The sequence below is a fragment of the Sesamum indicum genome, linkage group LG15, assembly GCF_000512975.1.
Source record: "Sesamum indicum cultivar Zhongzhi No. 13 linkage group LG15, S_indicum_v1.0, whole genome shotgun sequence".
Lineage (NCBI taxonomy): Eukaryota > Viridiplantae > Streptophyta > Magnoliopsida > Lamiales > Pedaliaceae > Sesamum > Sesamum indicum.
This window is the reverse complement of record NC_026159.1, coordinates 3,328,981-3,346,718: the sequence shown is the minus strand read 5'-3', so window position 1 is coordinate 3,346,718 and position 17,738 is coordinate 3,328,981. Positions and strand designations below refer to the sequence as shown.

Here is a 17,738-nt window from a genome sequence, read left to right as displayed (position 1 = left end):
AGTATGACTAAGAATATTAAATGTTGACTGAGACAATATAATATGTCTAGTATCACCATCACAATCCCCATATCTCTACATGCAGAATCACACTTGCACTTAGTGATGAAGCTGCAACATGCCCACTACAGCTTAGTGTCATAATTGGGCATGATGACCTCTCTCATTACCACACATGGACCCCCCCCCTCTTCCATTCTCATGTTCAAAATTAATGATGTTTGAGTTCTTTATAATAATCCATGTATTTTGGGATATTCCTTGTTTGGCTCTCAAAAATATAATTTTCTTGAGAAACTAAAAGTAAATGATAAACAGCCAAATAATTTCTCTAGACAACACTACAGAAGGCGCAGTTATTCATCTATTTGGGAGCCGACCCAAACAAAGCCTGTTTCCAGCCGACTGAATATATGTATTCCTCTTAACAAATACCTCTGAAAAAGCTGTTCATAACTCAGACACACCAATCCTAATTTCTCTCTCTAACCCTTTATAATAAAACCCCCGTAAGTCGCAAGCCCCAAAACTCAAACCACATTCTCATTTGCACACACTTTTTCTCTTTGCGTGTTTTCTCTCTGAACGGATATATACTGGAAGCTAGAAACAAAGAAAAGAGCAAAGATGGCGACGGACCCGAGTGAAAGGAAGAGTACGAGGCCCGGCCAAGTGGGGGCGCCGCCTTCGGAGCCGGAGCACCTTCCCTGCCCGCGCTGCGACTCCACCAACACCAAATTCTGCTACTACAACAACTACAACTTCTCCCAGCCTCGCCACTTCTGCAAATCATGCCGCCGCTACTGGACTCACAGCGGCACACTCCGCGACGTCCCTGTCGGCGGTGGCAGCCGCAAGAATGCCAAACGGTCCCGCACTACTATTGCTACCACCACCAACACCCCCGGGGCGAGCACCGTTCTTTCTTCGTCTCATCATGACTTCCGCAGCTTTTCCGCGGCGGCTCCGCAGCTTCTGGTCCCTTTCGCAGCCGATCATGGCGGTGCCGTGCCGTTCGTGGGTGATGCGAAGGTGTGTGGGAGTTTTACTTCGTTGTTGAGCACTCAGGGAACTGGACTTCTGGCTTTGAGTGGGTTTGGGCTTGGAATTGGGTCTGGGCTTGACGACGTGGGCTTTGGGCTTGGAAGAGCTGTCTGGCCATTTCAGGGGGTTGTTGAAAATGGCCCAATGAGCGTGAACGCCGGGGGTTCAACCATGGCGGGTCACACGTGGCAGCTGGAGAACGAGAATGGCGGGTTTGTTGGTGGTGGGGACTGTTTCGCTTTGCCAGATCTTGCTATTTCCACACCAGGAAGCTTTATGAAATGAAATCGTGGAATGTTTGGGCTTTATTTTCGTCCGATCTTGAGACTAAAGTCGCCTTACCTCTTGGATAGTATAATTGAAGTTTTTACGGCTTAGATTTTCGTGTTTGGCATTTTGCGCTTCTCCATGCCCACTATTAGTACAAGTGTGCAAATGCCCCCAACCTTGTGGTAATACATTTTACCTTTCTTTGTTAATTTCTAGCCATACATTTCTTCAGTAGAATTGCGACAATCAAGCCTTTATATAAGAGCCAACGACAGTGTCGTCTCTTTAGCGGGTTCCAGCCCCATAACAGACCCGCAGAACCAGCTTTAATCTTTGTTTCCAATATGAATTAAATCACATATTATGCATCAATTAACTCTTCGAAATATATCAAATAATAATAACAACCATAAGGGTGGAGAGCCATTTTCTTTGACAAAAGAGCCCCTACAACGGTAAGTGATTTGGTCAATAAAGGTTAAAAAGTGCATTTTGTCCCCAGGGAGCAAATTGCCATTTTTTTCTTTTTTGGATGCAAAGTGCCTATCAACCCTATTTTCAGGGTGCAAAGTGCAAATTACCCTTTTTATTTGGTTTAAAATGTGCTAAACTTCATTTTCCCCATATATTTTTGCAAAATAGCTAAAACATCTCGTAATTTAAAAATAAGCTAAAAAATTTCCCCTTTTTTAATAAACTCGGAGCAAAACCATCATTCCGTTTATAAAATAACATAAGGTATATCCGCTTGGGTGTACTTTTTTTGCGTCTTTGGACTTTTTTTACTATTTTGACAAAAATGCCCTTTATTCTCAATACAATTATAGATAAAATAGGTGTTATACACACAAAATAACGGTTTTGACACTATTGCACTAATTTTTTATATGGCCAAAAATACCATTCAATTGATAACATAACCAACTTATCCAAATTTCTAAGTTATACATTAATTTAATTGTCCAATTAATATATTTTATTCTTATTTATAATATATTTTAAAACGTAAAATATTATTCGTTATATATACGCAGAAATAACGTGTCACAACGACTAGATATAAGTACAAAGTGCAAATTACCCATTTTCTTTGGTTTAAATTGCTAAATTTCATTTTATCCCTTATATTTTCGCGAAATAGTTAAAAAATCTGTTGTATTTTAAAAATAGACTAAAAGCATTTCATATTTTAATAAACTCAGCACAAATTCCCATTCCGTTATGAACTAACAAAATGTGAAGTGCACGGGCCAAATGTGTACTTGAGCGTGTCTTTTTTAATCTTTGGACTTTTTTCTTTAGCATTTTCACAAAAATGCCTCTTGTTATCTAGATAATTATAAAGATAGGTGTTATAGGCACAAAGTGGCGATTTTGACAAAACTGCATTATTTCTTTCTAATGCCAAAAATATCTTTTAATTGATAGAATAACTAATTTATTCAACTTCATAAGTTTTACATTAATTTAACTACCCAAATAATATATTTGATGTTTTTTTTATCTATAATATATTTTAAATATAAAAAAAAATATTACATACATGCAGAAGGCGCATGCCACAACGGCTAGTTTATATAACAGACTTGGTCAAATTGACTTATATTTAAGCTTCTCTTGAGTTTTTTTTTTCTTTTGCATTTTCATATCTCCTTACCAAAAAAATAATTTTGTTCTTAAATATATTTATCTAAAATTACCAAAAAAGTATATATATATCTTTTTAAATTTTATAACTTAAGTTAACAAATTAAATTAAATAATAGTACATAAATTAATATACTAAATTCATTTATTAAATTTAAATATATGTACAAATACAAATGTCAATTAATTATAAAAATTAGGATAAATTATATTTTGACATCCGAATTATAACCGTTTTTATATTTTGACATTTAAACTTTTTTTTCTTTGTGTCAATCTACCATCTCAACTTTACGAAATTTTCACTTTGCCATTTATAATATTTTTTTATCAAGTTTTTGTCTAAAAAATCACATGTAATGCACATGTGATATTTAAGAATTATGTGATGTGATATTTTTCACATATACACAGCATGTGATGTTTTTCAATTAAAAAAATTAGCAACAAAATAATCATATATGGTAAAGTGAAAATTTCACAAAGTTGAGATGATAAGTTGACATAAAGAAAAAGTTTAGATACCAAACTGTAAACGACATAATTCAGATGGCAAAATTTTAATTTATCCTAAAAATTATGCATTATTAACCAATTTAAATAATTATTTAATTTAAAATATTTAAGTAAACGATATTTACTTACTATTAATAATATTTAAACTTAAAATTTTAATTATTTTTAAATTTAAAAATTAAAAAGATAAAAAATTATAGGCGACGGCACACCCAAATTGAGGGCAATCGCCCACATAGATTGGGGGTGAGATCACATGTCAACTCCTTTAGGTCGTGTTTACCAGATGGGAATATGCAGTACATTCGGGCTAATTAGGGTCATTAGTCTCTTTACTTGCAAAATGTGCGACCTGGTACTTTTACCAGGGCCCAACACTATGCTGTAATATTTGCTGGATTAAAATCTGGCCTCCAAGGGTGGATTTAATTATCCCGTTCAGTTTGAAAGATTCTTTCATTTTTCTTTGCCTAATTTACCTCTAATTTGGTTGCAAAGAACCTCTTCCTCCTAGAGATAATCATCTTCACTTGGGTACAGGTCTTACGAATGAAACAGAGGAAGACTTGTTACAGAAAAAGGAAAAATCAATGAAGACTCATGCAGAAACCCCAATTGGTTTGAACAAAAGGATTTGAACACTGGTGGTTTAAGATTGTGATTCGTTCGAACGGTGGCGCAGTGGTGGCACGAAAGTTTCAGCTTCGGCGCGAGAAGGAAATTGTTCGAATCTAAGCCAATCCTTGATGAAAATGGGCGAGGGTGGTCGCGTTAGAACCGCCACGACGAGGCGAATCTAATGACGGTAATTCGTCTGAACACGCGATGAATCAAGGCAAAAACCGTTCAGATTTCGTGGTCAGAGCCCACTCTTTTCGATCAATAAAAATCCAAATTGATGGTATGAAAATATTCGTCTTGGTGAGAGGGTTCCAATGATATGCCCAGAAATTCGTTGGGACGATGACGAAATCTTAAAGAAAAGATTCCGACAAAAAAGGGGGCGATTTCGTCGACTTTGGGTGGCACGTGAGGGCGCTTCCGGCATCGGTTCATGGTACTTATGACATGGTTGTGACGGTCTTTCCGAGACGCAATTGATGGTGGTGCACGTGTTGAGGCACGCGCCAGTCAGAATTTACGGCGACCGACCGGCGGCGCCGCAATGGAGGTGATGGTGGGCTGTCAAAATCCGGTGATGGTGAGGCAAAACAAATGGTAGTTTGGTGGTGGTTGGTGGTAGTTGAGTTAGTGTGGGTAAATTTCATACAATACTAGTGAGAAGGGAGAGAATTTCACAAGGTTGACCAAGGGTGAAATTTCAAATTCAAGGGTACAAGAAAGTAATTTCACAGTTAAATAATCCCACTTAATCCAGATTGTGTATGCCCTAGTAAACGTATGTGTAGTCTGTACCATTCGGGACAATCTGCTTTGTTGTTCCAAATCAATCCCAGGTAAGTATATCTTGTCCCATCAAGTAAACACGGTCTTAATGTTCTTCTAGGCGATCATTGTCGCCCAAACTGAGAGCGATCGCTCACGTAGATTGAGGGTGATATTACATGTCAACTCCTTTAGTGTTCTTCTAGACGATCATTGTCGCCCAAATTAAGGGGCGATGGCAACCCTTCTTTGTGGGGCATCGGGTGGGTGGACGAGGGTCCAATGGCTAGAGGTAGGAACATCAACGAGGGAGAGGATTAATTTTATTCAATTTATTTTTTTATAATATATATTTAAATTAATTTAATTTAACTCTTTTGTTTTTCTAGAAATTTAAAATTTAATATTTGAGATTAATTTATAAGATCTCGTGACTCTTATATAATCCAAAAAATATCTAATAATCATTAGAATAAGTAATAATATATAATTGATAAGGGTGTAACAATTATTTGATAAAAAGATCAACTCAGTTAGGTCAATTTAATGACGAAGGACAAGTAAGTCACGCTTAAAAATATAAAAAATTTTTTTAATTTATTTTTAAAATATAGTGCAAATTTTATCTGAGTTTTTAAATAAAAGGGGATTTCATGCGTTTTGACCTTCTAAATTGAGAAGTTATTTTCAGAGCATTTTCAATTAAGTTCCTAAATTTTAACTTTTTTACTTCTAATTCCCCCATACGATAGATGGCGCCTTTTTCTCTTCTCTCTCTCATTTTAGGGTTTTGAACTTTGAAGTTGGAAAGAAAGGGTTTTTCTTTTTCCAAACCTGAATTCTGCATCCTGAATTTCGTCCCAGCACTCTTTATTTGATGAAAATCTTAGGAAAAGCTTCAACATTCAGATTTCGAGCTTAGAAATCGTGAATAATCTCCGACAATGTCATTCTCGTTCACTCCACAGCAGCAGCCACAGCAATCCCTATTTCAGTCTCCGTTCCAACAGTCCACTGGATTCCAACCCCAACAGCAGCAGCAGCAGCAACAACAACAACAACAGCAACAGCAATCACTCAGCCGCAGCCGCAGCCGCAGCTTTATCTTTTTACAAACGATAAGACTCCCGCTACTTATAGTACCAAATGGGCTGACCTCCATCCTGATTCGCAAAAAGTCCTACTTCAAATTGAGTAAATTTCTTCTTTTTCTTGATTTTGGTGGGTTTTCTTTTGAATTTGTTTTTCGTTTTGTTGACTAGGAATTGAGTTTCTCTGTCGATGTAGGGAGAGAATATTGGAGTATAGAGACGAGAGCCAGCGATTGGATCAATGCAGCAGGCTTTATGACTCGTCAGTTTCTAGTAATGGATTCGAGCTTGATGCCAGCTATATTGTTCAGGTTCGTAGTATGCTTTCACCTTTTTAGCAAACTTACATTAAGAATTAACTAAAAGGCTTTCTGCGTTTCTGTTGATCTATTGCGTTATGCGTACAATGGCAGTTTAACTGGAATTCTGTCGGTAATTGGTCTGTGAAGATTATCAAGGAGTCATGATATTTGTTAAAGAAATCAACTTCGGTACTTGTTCAAAGTTTCCTCGCCATTTATCTTTGTTATGTTTGTGCTGGGAATTTTATAGCTCGATAAACTATGTTGGAATATTTTTCTTGCATGTTTGGTTGGTTTTCTGTTAAAATTTTTTAAGTTTCTTCTCTTATCAGTTCTCTGGAATTCATCCTGAGGTTTTATAGCTTGATAAACTGTTTATCAAAGATTTTTCTTGCATAGCCAGTTAGGTTTTCAGGTAACACTTATATAGTTTCTTTTGCAATTGATGGGTGATGACCCTTTGATGTGCTACCCTGTATAATGCGTAAATTTAAACTTGTCCGACTATGTTTGTCACTTTAACTGATATGTTATTTACGTGCTGAAATAATTGGTGTACTTTCTAGGAACTGGGTGGAATTAGTATAGCTATGGAAAGACAGAAGGCAACTTTACAAGAGCTAATGACTGTTGTGAAAGATATGCTGCGAAATACAGAAGTCGCTGTCCGGTCTTTTATGATATTACGACCCAGGTTTCTGCACCAAAATAAAACTGGTGCAGCAAGCACCACTGCACCTTCCCAGCCTTCAGGAGCAACTACTACTCAAACATCCGGTAGTCAACCTGATGCAAACTCTATGGTGCCAATAATTGATTTCTACAGCGGACTACCGAAGAAGCCATCTCCCTTTCTGCACCAAACTGTTGCTAGATTTGAGAAGTATCTCTCTGAGTGTCGTCAGTGGATTGAAGAGTTGGAGCAGTTGCTGCTTTTAGACTCTGAAAGGAACTCTTCCAATCCAAGTTCTTCTCTGTTGCAATCTCTGCCTAAGGTCATGGCAAATGTACATGACTTTTTTGTGCATGTTGCAGCAAAGGTAATTGAGGAGGTTAACTTTTTGTGTAGTTTGCAGCTTTCGCGTATCATGTCATAATTCCTATCAGTCTGGCCTTTGGGTTCCTTGGTCATGGCTGTTAAGAGGATGTATATAGCTGTTACAACTTTTCTGTCATTTTCTGGTATGACTTTGAGACGTACTCTGACTAATAGATACTATCCCTGTAAGGTGCTGAGTCTTATTTGCTTGAATTTTTTCCATTGATTGCATCTTTCATTTTGAAACTGGGGCCATATCTACATCATAGCTACACTTGGACCACACTAGATGAATTCACACACTCATTTTTTGGAAGAATAAATCTGAACATAATAGTTGTTGACAAGTTTGATGTGTTGAGAGGCGTGGGGAGTTCGGAATTCTTGTTCACTCTGCCAAAGTGGAATGGACACACACACACCTTTTGCATTTCAGACCACCTTTCCTTTTCGCTTGAACTTTTTACCTGATTTGTTAGCAATCTGTGCTTGTCAAGTTTACATGTTAGTTTCTCCTAGTCAACAAATTTGAAGGCTGGTTGGACCCTATTCTCCATCATGTAATCTGTTTTCTGGATTTCTCAAATAATAATGATCTGTTATACTTAGAAACACTATTTGAATTATCATTTTTTTTTTGGCTATTTTGAAGTTTTGGTTTGTTATGTTGTGTCACTTTTGTTTCACCCTTATTTTTTGATTACGGACTTGTTTTGGTTGCATGCCTGATGCACGGCCAAATGTTTGCGCTTGCTTCCTTATGTTGCTAATGGTTTGCTATCACTAATGATTGTGTAGGTGGAAAGCATTCATCAGTACCTTGAATCCATGAAGACAGCATATCTTGCTGATCAACGCCATCGAGGGGATGGAAATGATCCGTTTCTTGAGGCTGATCGGCGGGAAACAGCTAAACAGGAGGCTGCGGCTCGACGGGTTCACCCAACTTTACATTTACCTGCAGCTTCGCTGTCAACAGGTCAAGGTACTGGACCCTTTGCCATCTCAGCAGCACCTGGAACATCAACAGCAGCAAGTACACCTGCCATTGTATCAGCCTCAAGTGGAAGTGGATCCTCACTCTTTTCTACTCCTGCTGCTGCCTCATCAACTCCTTCTCTGTTCTCTACGCCCACTGCTGCTGCTCCACTAACATCATTGTTAGGAACTGCTGCTACTCATCAGTCATCACCTTTTAGTTCATTGTCTGCCTCAACATCTGCTTTTGGCATTTCCACTCCCTTGTTTAGTCCAACCCCTGCTTCTGGAGTTTCCACCTTTTCAACACCTTTTGGTACAGGTAGTTAATTTATGATATGAATTTCATGTATTAACTATGCTGTTGAGATTAAACAAAAAAGGATAAAAAAAGAAAACATCAAAAAAGAGAAGGCAAAAAAATAAAAAACAAGAAGAAACTGAGTCCCTTTTGCATTCAGTTGTAATTGCTAGAAACCTGTTTGTTATCCTAGGCCCATGTAGCAACCTTGATATTTGAAATTTTTATGGGATGTTTCCATAGGTAGTCACCAATATCTCTTATTGCATAGACTGGACATCTTTTGTCAGCTAATTCCAAGTCGAGATGCTATAGGTTCATTGCAAATGAACTCACTTTTGCACCGAATATTATTGCCACATGTCATGTTTTTTCTGCATACACATTTTCATTTTACTCTTTATTTTGTGAATAGGAGCTGCAACAGGATCAGGAGCAAGCTTCGGGACTGTCTCAGTGAGTGAACTTGAATTTTTTTCAACAAGCTCCTCTTGTCTTTTCCCTTTTTCCGCAACATGCATAGATTGTTTCCTGAATATCAGAACTGTAGCTGCACAATAATATTTCTTCATGTTAGAGGTGTAAAAGAATTGAGTTGAGTAGTTCAAGTTTGTTTTGATTTTTTATCAAGTACTCCAACTTAGTTTCATGTGAAATTAGTTGAGCTTAAATGACGCTTTAATTGTGCCGAGTAACTGTCGAGCTAGAAGTGAACTTCAGCTTTTACGAAATGAAATTTATTTTAACACACATTATCATCTTCTAATCAAGTTGAGCTTGAAGTGAACTTCAGGTTTTATGAACTGAAAAAAGTTTTCAAGCTTGGTGTACTTTCTTAATTAATTGATCTTAACCACTTTTTAAGGAACGATCTTGCGCTAGTATTATTAACTTGATTCTTTCTTTATCCCCACCCTTGTTCTTTGATTTGTATGCATTGCTTGAGTGATTTTTGAACACTGTTACATCTCCATTTGTCCTGCAGAAGGCAAGGGCAAAAAGTCGCACTGGACGTCGTTAGTCAGTGAAAAAGAATCATTACTTTCACTATCCGGCCTGTCTCTTCGATCCAAATGGAGCATAATTTTATGCATGATTTGCTGAAATGTAAGATGAACTTAAAATCTTGCAATGGCCGCAAGTGATAGCCATTTGGGGACTTCTTGCACCCGTGATTTCTGAATGCTGTTGCTGAAATGTTTCCGCTAGTGCAGATATTCTGACGAAACTACAATTTGCATTTGCTGAACTTCAGCTTTCTGTTTCTTGATTTCTTTTGATTTTCTTTTTACTGCAACAGATGCATCCTGAAAAGGATCTCAGTTTTAGCAGTGTGTAACAACCTCTAGTATTCTCCTAGGTGTAGATCTTGTACTTGTTGATTTACTGAATAATATCTGTATCCAGTTGCTCAAAAGATTCTAATTCGTCAACCCTCGAGCTTTATTCTATTCTAGTTTGGTGCTAACATGCAAGGAACTCTTTGCGCTGTAATTGTTGTCTCTCCACTAAATACATCATTTTATTTTTGTAGCATTTGTTGTTATTACCTTTTTCATGATATTGGGATTTTATGGGGAGATTAAATTTTTGGCCGGCTGACAAGGCCATGCAACTTTTTTACTGTTGTTTTTATCATGACAACATCAGAATCGCTGCAGAAACCTATATTTTGCACCATATTATATGGAAAATGTCAACAACAATTATAAGGTTCAAGTTTTTGTAACATTTAAGGGCAGTAATCTTGCAGAGACCCCAAATCCTAAAGCCACTCCGAATCTTGACCAGTATTATGTTTTCCTTGACAAGACAATGGTCGAAACTTGTCCAGAAATGTCCTAATTCCTTTAGCATGAATCTTCGTTTCAAAACATGTTAACTTATCTTTGAAGGGGCAATGCAACCAAAGAATCTCTGAATTTTTTAGTATGCCAGTGAAATAGTTGGCACAGTGTTTCGAACATGAGAGGTGATTTCTACTCGCCTAAAGGTGGAGCTGTTATTTCTGAACTCGGAGGTGCTTTCTCAACCAACATCCTTATTCCCTTCATCAGTGTCTCGTCTTTGCTAACTGGAGCTCCATGATGTAATGTTCTCTACTGCTTCTGGAACTAAGTTCCCCAACAGCTTTCTCAACTCATCCTGCATTTCAGCATTTTGCAGGTGCGATGGATCTCCTGAAGAGAACACATGGACACTATTTCTGACCTCAATCCAGCTTAGACCAGGGTCTTTTTCCAACATTAATTTTCTTATCCTTCTCCGCACCTCTGAAACATCATTCCACCTCCCGGCTACAGCATATAGTTTTGTTAGCAGTATACTTGAAGCACAGTCTTCTGCATTAATGTTTAAAATCTGTTCAGCAGCATGGATCCCTACTTCCAAATTGCCACTCTTAAGACAGGAGCTCAATACAGTTCTCCATAGTTCCAGATAGCCATCTACAAAAGGTGATTCAATAATAATTTCCTCAGCTTCCTCCCATAATCCAGCTCGACTCAACAAACTTATCATGCAAGAATAATGCTTCGGTCCTGGTTTCAAACCATATTCCTTCATATAATTCCAAAAAAGCCTACATTTCTCCACCAGGCCACAATGGCTACAGGCAGCTAGAAGAGAGAGAAATGTAACTTGATCTGGTCTCAGGCCATGCTTTAGCATCTTAAAGAAAATTTGAAAAGCTTCCTCAGGCTTTCCATGGTTACCATATCCTGTAAGCATTGAGTTCCAGCACATTAAATCACACTTAGGCAGGCAAGAAAAAGTATCCATTGCAGCTTCGAGTTCCCCATTTTTGGCATACATATCAACCAGACTGCTGCACACGCAAACTTCAGCAACATTTCCCGTCTTCACAGCCAGACAATGAATCATCTCCCCTTGTCTTAGAGTCACAAGGTCAGCGCATGCACTTAAGGCACTACTAAGGGTGAAGTTATCTAGATCCCAACCTTCCTTGGACATTTCATGGAAGAATCTCAATGCGCCCTCGCCGTCACCTATTCTGACATGCCCAGCAATTATGTCTGTCCAAAGAACAGCATCTTTATGCAGAAAAGAATCGAAAATCTTTTGAGATGACACAGAGTCATCATTGCCAAAGTACATAGAAATGAGTGTGCTCCCAACATACACACTCCTAGCAAGTCCTGTTCTCTCAGTTTGAGCATGGAGCGGCTTTCCATAATCACAAGCTGGAAATCCACTTGTACCAGAAATAACAGCTGCCAACGTATACTCGTCGGGTTTCAAAGAAGATACTCGCCTCAGTTGTACAAACATATCCATTGCCTTGTCTCCATCTCCGTTCTCTGAATACCCACCTATCATTGAGTTCCAGGAAACCAAATCAGGATTCTCAATTCTCAAAAAGACATTAAATGCTGTGTGGGTGTCACCGCAGCTACAATACATATCAAGCAGTGAGTTCTGCAGAGGCAAATCAATGCATGTACCGGATAAAAGCACTTGGGCATGGACACATTTCCCGCTATCATAATCTTCTGATTTAGCACATGCATTCAACACCAATGAGTACGTAAATTGGGTTGGATTAATCCCATTCCTCAACATATTCTGAAAAAGTTCAGGACTTTCAAATACTTTGCCATTCTTCATACACCCTGAAATAATCGAGTTCCATGCTATGGCATCTTTATCCACCATGTCGGAGAACACTTTCTTAGCACAACCCACATCCCCACAATTCGAATACATCCCAAGTAAAGATGTCTGAACGCGGACATTATCCAAGAATCCGATTTTCACGCACAGGGCATGCAGTGAAGAGCCGACTACCGGATCTTCAAGTCCAGCAGCAGCCTGCAAAAGGCTCGTAATGGTCAACCCATTTGGTGCGAGGCTCTCACTCTCCAAATGATCAAACACCCGAAATGCCACATGGGCATGATGAGGACTACGAGAATAGGCGGATATCAGGGCGTTGTAAGACACAACATTTCTCCGAGGCATTTTGTCGAACAAGAGTTGAGAGTCCACGAAAGACCCGCAACGGGCGTACATTGAGAGGAGGTTGTTGTGTATGAATAACGGAGATTGAGTTGGGGAAAGTTCGGAGGTAAGGAGAACGGCGTGGAGTTGACGTGCTTCCCGGAGGGAGGTTGTGGCGGCGCATTTCTGGATGAGAAGGGTTGCTATGGAAGAAGCTCTTTGCGGTCGTACTGGTGGCATAAAAATTCTTCCGCTTCTCTTTTCAACTATCTGCTTCCCTCCACAGTCGCAAATAAAATCAATAGAGAAGAGTCCTCTCTACTTTCTGCAGTCATTCTGATATTAAATTGTTTTAACCTTTTCTTAAGAATGATAGAACATGTGTTAGAAATTCCAAAAATACTTCAATGAATTTGAAGTTCTCTTTTCTCTCTCTCGATCAAGATAATCTTGCTTATCACTTCAACTTATCCATGTAAATACTCTCTTATCCCAAACTTCAAAATGAATATTTTCGATTGAATTGGGAGCAACTCCACCCCTCTGGATACTTATATTCAGAAATCAGAAATAACCATGATAGGAGTGGTGATGTCGGCTGAGCCCAGAACTGATGTGAGTTCTCATAGAAATAGCAACAGCCAAACCCAATCTTGAACTCCTATTTTCTGATTTTAGATAGGGAAGTTGTTACGTCATAGCTTCGCGAGGGTTATACAATTCTAAACATTCGCAACTCGCCAGGGACCAAAAATCTTTGTCACAAATAATACAAATATAAGATAGAAACCCTTGCTCAGCCATAATTACGAGGGGCAAACGATCGGCGGATAATGAGCCCTCGGCCAGAATACCTACGTCTCTGCCGCTTCCTCGACGAATCCCTCCATCCCTTTTACGTAACCATTTCAACTACCCTTTTCCCCGTTTCTTCTTTGCTATTCACTATTTTAATTCATCTTTTTCCTTTATGTTTCTTCAGTTATTCCGCCTTGTTTTTAACATTTTGCAGAATCTCGCGGCCGATTCTTTAACTGAAGAAACCGAAAGGGACCTTCTAAGCGCTCTATCGCAGGTTTTGCTACTAATTCTTGCGAAATCATCATTGAACTATATTTTTCTCTTTGTTTCGCTTTTCGTTCTTCTGAAATATTGAAGCTTTATTCTCTTTTTCCAACTTTAGGTTTTTAGCCAAGTTAAGCAGTGGACGAATGAATTTGATTCTGATGAGGTTCGTACTTTCTGTCTATCAACTACTCCACACACTCTAAAGGAAGTTCTTTTCTTCTTTAAGAAATTTCTAATTTCCCTAATGTGAGAAGAAAGAGTTTGTTAGCAGGAGCTATCGGCAGAATCTGTTGATGACAGGGCATGTTCGGTTTCAGCAACCTCGTATTTGGACAATCGGCATTGTTTGGCCAAGATCATTGGTGACTTGGTAAAACTTTCTTGTCCTGCTTAAACCATGATTTGCTGCCTCACAGATAATTTGCACTGTTGTCGAACTTTTACCATCTGTATGTACCATATGGTGTTTAATTTGCCAAGAGATCGCCCTTTTGCATTAACCTATAATTCGCTGATTGCAAACTCCCAATCAGTTTATCCACTCATCTGGGGGAATCACGTATGAAATAAGTCTGCTCATTTTGAAGTAGATATATAAAGGGTTATTCACCTGAATTTGGGTTTATATGCTTTCATTTAGATCTAAGCTTGGATTCATTTCTCAGACATTAGCATTTGCCCATTTTTTTTGCAGATGCTTTTGCTTGCTATCAACATTCAATATGCTCAGCACTTGGTTGGGAACACTCTTGTTGCCATCTCCAAGTTTGTCCTTGCATCAGTATGTTCCTGTAGGCACCATACTATCCCCACAGTTTCTCATCTCTTGTATGTTCTGATTCAAAGAATAATGTTTTCTTGCAGGATAGGAGTTGGGATGATTTCATGCATTTGTTGTGTCTTTGCTTGGAATTGGCAATTTGTAACAGTCTTACATCTTCAGAATCTGATGCATTGGGAACCAGATATTTAGATTGTGATCTGTCCACTAGATCTTTCTTGAAGCTGAAACTGAAAAGTGCAAATTGGTTTGTGGTGGCTGCTATTTTTCAAGTTTTACATAACATACTGAAATATCTAAAGCAAGATTTTGATGACAAAGTCATGAAAACTTACCTAGATTCTATCAGCTCTTCTATGTTAAATTTACCCTGGGATGTATTGAACGAGATCTATCTTAGTCATAATATTGAAGCTCCGAAAGGCTCTCCCAAAGATGTTTTACTACAAAGAAAGGATATCCAACCGAGAGAAGCAACAATGTTCTTTGGAAATCTCATTCAGTTTCTCTGTTCTTTGGTCGGGCAATGTAGTTTTCTAGAAGATGGAGATGGTTTTTCACCAGTTATTTGCAAAATCATCAACCTTGTTCCCAAGCTCACAGCCTGGTGCCACTCTGAGCTTCAAACTACTCATCATGATCGTATCTCTCATTATTTGAGACATAAAACACTGGTAAATAACTCTCCTAGCTAATGTATAGAAACTATAGCTGAATGTCGTTTATCACAAATGAATCATACTTATATAGTTTGACTGATGGTTATGTGTGTGAATGAGCTTCTGAATTGCACGCTAGGCCAGATATCAGTTGAAAATTCGCTTTGTTTTTTGTTAGCAGCCTTAGCAGTCTATTCATTGTTTCACTTCCCTAGCCAAATATGTCTGAACCTAGATGAAAATGGATCTAATGAGCCTTGCGTAATTTCTAAGGTTAATACTTTAATCCGCTCACGCTTATAGCTTCTCTAATATTAATTGCTGCTATCATGAGTGCTTGGTTCGGATTGGCTCTCGTCTTTGTTGGCTTAATTGAACATTGTTAAGTTGACAAAATATTGAAGTATATGATGTTCTTCCTCTGTGCTAGTTAAATGAAAAGATATCTTGATATATATCAGGCAAAATACCTCTTGTTGCTTTTAGTATTTTCTTTAAACTATTGGTGCATGAAAGAGTCACAAGTAAACGGTCGTTTGTTAATGTAAAAGCTTTAATTTCATTGCTAGTCATTGTGATGGTATCTTCTGGGACCTGCTTTATGTTCGCTGCTATATTTCTGTTAATCAAAGATCTATTACTTTGACTAATCTGATAGATATGGAATAAACAGATGCTAATGGTCAAGCTTAGTTCTAGCATCCACATTGAGCAAACTGTACTCATGACATGGATGCATCTAGTCCACATGTACTTTGAAGATGTACTAATGCAACCTATATCTGGAGTTAAGCTTGATCAAGATGGCCTTTTGGACGGGTCACCATTCTGCACAAGCATCTCTGATCCAGGAAAACAAAGTATGTTATCTCGTCATTTGCAAAGGCTGACTGTATTTCTTTTCTTGAAGTGTTCCCTAAATTTGGCTAGTTGTAAAAGAAGTCCTGGTGAACCGCAATGTCTATGTGAAAATCTGAAGCATTATTGGACTGGGGAGCTGAACTGGGATCCGCAATGTTGCACTAAAAGTAAAGGTTTAATAGAGCTCGATAAGTGGCTTCAAGCTCACATTCCTGTTGATATTAGTGCTAATGATGAATTCTATTTTGAACGATGTGTGAGATTTACATTATCCTTCCTTCGGCTATTTATGCATGAGGTTTGTTCTCATTCTCTTATGTTCTCATGGGAGTCATTCTTGAATTTCTTCTGTTTATCAGCTAACCTTTCTTGGGCCTTTGTTGAATATTTTCCTGGTTACTCTTAATTGCTTCTGCTGATGGATTGTGGTGATTTAAAGGCACTATTCTTGCATTTAGGAGCGTTTCTTTGTGTTTCCAGAAAAGCAAAAAAATAGCAATCTATAACTTAAATGTTAAATTACTTTTCAAAATTTGCTTGAATAGTTAATGAAATTTCATGGCCAGCTGGAAAGAGAGAAGGTAAGCTTTCCTCCTAAGTCCTAATGGACATGTTGGTGTGTAGTGTAACAGTGGCAGGATCAGACATCATTATTCCGATATCTCTCTGCATGTTTGAACAGCCCTTGTTGTTAGTCCTGGGAAGTGAGGACGAGGATGCTCTCATGCGTTCACAGTGAAAGTTGAATTAAGTGTAGTTCCCATTTGCCCTTAATGAAGCATCAATTAGAGTTCTTAAATATTTTACTGGACCGAAGTAATGTGGGTTTTGTCTTACACTTGATCCATGGTTTTAATGTGTTTCCTTTTTGTTTGTTGCTTTCTTATGAGTACTTATGCATTTAATTCTTTCTCACTCATTACACATTTTGAGTTGTAGGATGATATCTTATTTGAAATGCTCTTGCAACTGTTCCGTCTACCATTTTATTTGGAGCATCAGTAAGTAATGCTAAACTTTGTTACATGGCCTTTAAAGTGTTTATTGAGGCGTTTCTCATGGACATTTTTTACTTTCTGCAGGACTATTAAAAACGAGCCTCTTGCTGAAGCAAAGGATCGGCCCCTCTTTATTGCTTCTGACTTGTTTAATCCTATAAATCTGTTCCATCTATTTCTGGCTGAGGTAATACCTTTGCAGAAAGGGAATCTAGCCACCACTTTTCTTGCTGTGCTCTAGTGAGTTCCTTGTTTCATTAGCATATTTGGTTGCAGACACAGTAAAAGGTTTCTGCATTGTACTTTCCTACAGATACACTATGATCATCAAGTTCTTCTTGACTATCTCATCTCAAAAGATACAGGATCCAGCTGCGCTGAATACCTCTTGAGGTTTATATTTGGAATTTCCTTTATCTTGCATATCTTCCCTTCTACTCTGTGAGGACCTCCAGTGTAGCCAAAGCATCAAGTTATAGATGTCATGGATCTTTCTTTAGTGAAGCTTCGTGCTGATTTAACTTCTCATTTTTCACTCTTGCTGTTTTGACTTCGCATTATTGCTGCCAGGTCACTACGGATTGTTTGCAATTCATGGAGCTTATTTATCAAATTTCCGGGAGTTGAAGAAGGTTTAAATCAATTATGTCCAAAGAGGCAACGAGTTTTAATAGACTCTACAGATTTGAAGGATGGCAGAATATCATCACTTGAGCAGTGTAATGAAGGTCATGCACATGGCAGAAAGGGCTACAAAAATTATAGACTGTCATTTGTAGCTGCTAGGGATTGTTTGGTTTCGTTGAGAACATCCATCAACAGACTTAACCAAAAGAA

General features: G+C 38.2%; 4 protein-coding genes across 4 annotated transcripts; 3 read left to right on the top strand and 1 right to left on the bottom strand.

Annotated features, from left to right (window-relative positions):
• Positions 320-1,523, top strand: LOC105177758 (dof zinc finger protein DOF3.4). Its single transcript, XM_011101004.2, has one exon. It carries the CDS (start codon positions 628-630, stop codon positions 1,327-1,329), a length of 702 nt encoding a protein of 233 aa, XP_011099306.1. The 5' UTR covers positions 320-627; the 3' UTR covers positions 1,330-1,523.
• Positions 5,555-10,110, top strand: LOC105177696 (nuclear pore complex protein NUP58). Its single transcript, XM_011100931.2, is given in 7 exon segments — positions 5,555-5,934; positions 5,937-6,057; positions 6,151-6,265; positions 6,823-7,296; positions 8,094-8,595; positions 8,990-9,030; positions 9,560-10,110. Coding segments are annotated over 7 exon segments (1,416 nt in total). The 5' UTR covers positions 5,555-5,807; the 3' UTR covers positions 9,596-10,110.
• Positions 10,196-12,811, bottom strand: LOC105177757 (pentatricopeptide repeat-containing protein At3g50420). Its single transcript, XM_020699030.1, has 2 exons — positions 12,039-12,811; positions 10,196-11,906 (listed from the first exon to the last, which is right to left on the bottom strand). Exons 1-2 carry the CDS (start codon positions 12,772-12,774, stop codon positions 10,645-10,647), a joined length of 1,998 nt encoding a protein of 665 aa, XP_020554689.1. The 5' UTR covers positions 12,775-12,811; the 3' UTR covers positions 10,196-10,644.
• On the top strand, positions 12,827-17,736 carry LOC105177755 (the record flags this gene model as incomplete). The annotated part of the gene is made up of 11 exons (XM_011101002.2): positions 12,827-13,433; positions 13,547-13,609; positions 13,718-13,765; positions 13,874-13,972; positions 14,297-14,383; positions 14,467-15,057; positions 15,716-16,201; positions 16,843-16,904; positions 16,986-17,088; positions 17,215-17,294; positions 17,472-17,736. Coding segments are annotated over exons 1-11 (1,950 nt in total), but the record flags the coding sequence as incomplete, so codon positions are not given.

What these genes read in the sequence shown, in the direction of transcription:
- LOC105177757 (XM_020699030.1), bottom strand. Translation starts at nt 12,774, where the DNA reads ATGCCACCAGTACGACCGCAAAGAGCTTCTTCCATAGCAACCCTTCTC. An exon ending in TGCCCAAGTGCTTTTATCCG is followed by an intron (nt 11,907 to 12,038) that starts GTACATGCATTG and finishes ACTCAATGATAG; the next exon opens with GTGGGTATTCAGAGAACGGA.
- LOC105177758 (XM_011101004.2), top strand. Translation starts at nt 628, where the DNA reads ATGGCGACGGACCCGAGTGAAAGGAAGAGTACGAGGCCCGGCCAAGTG.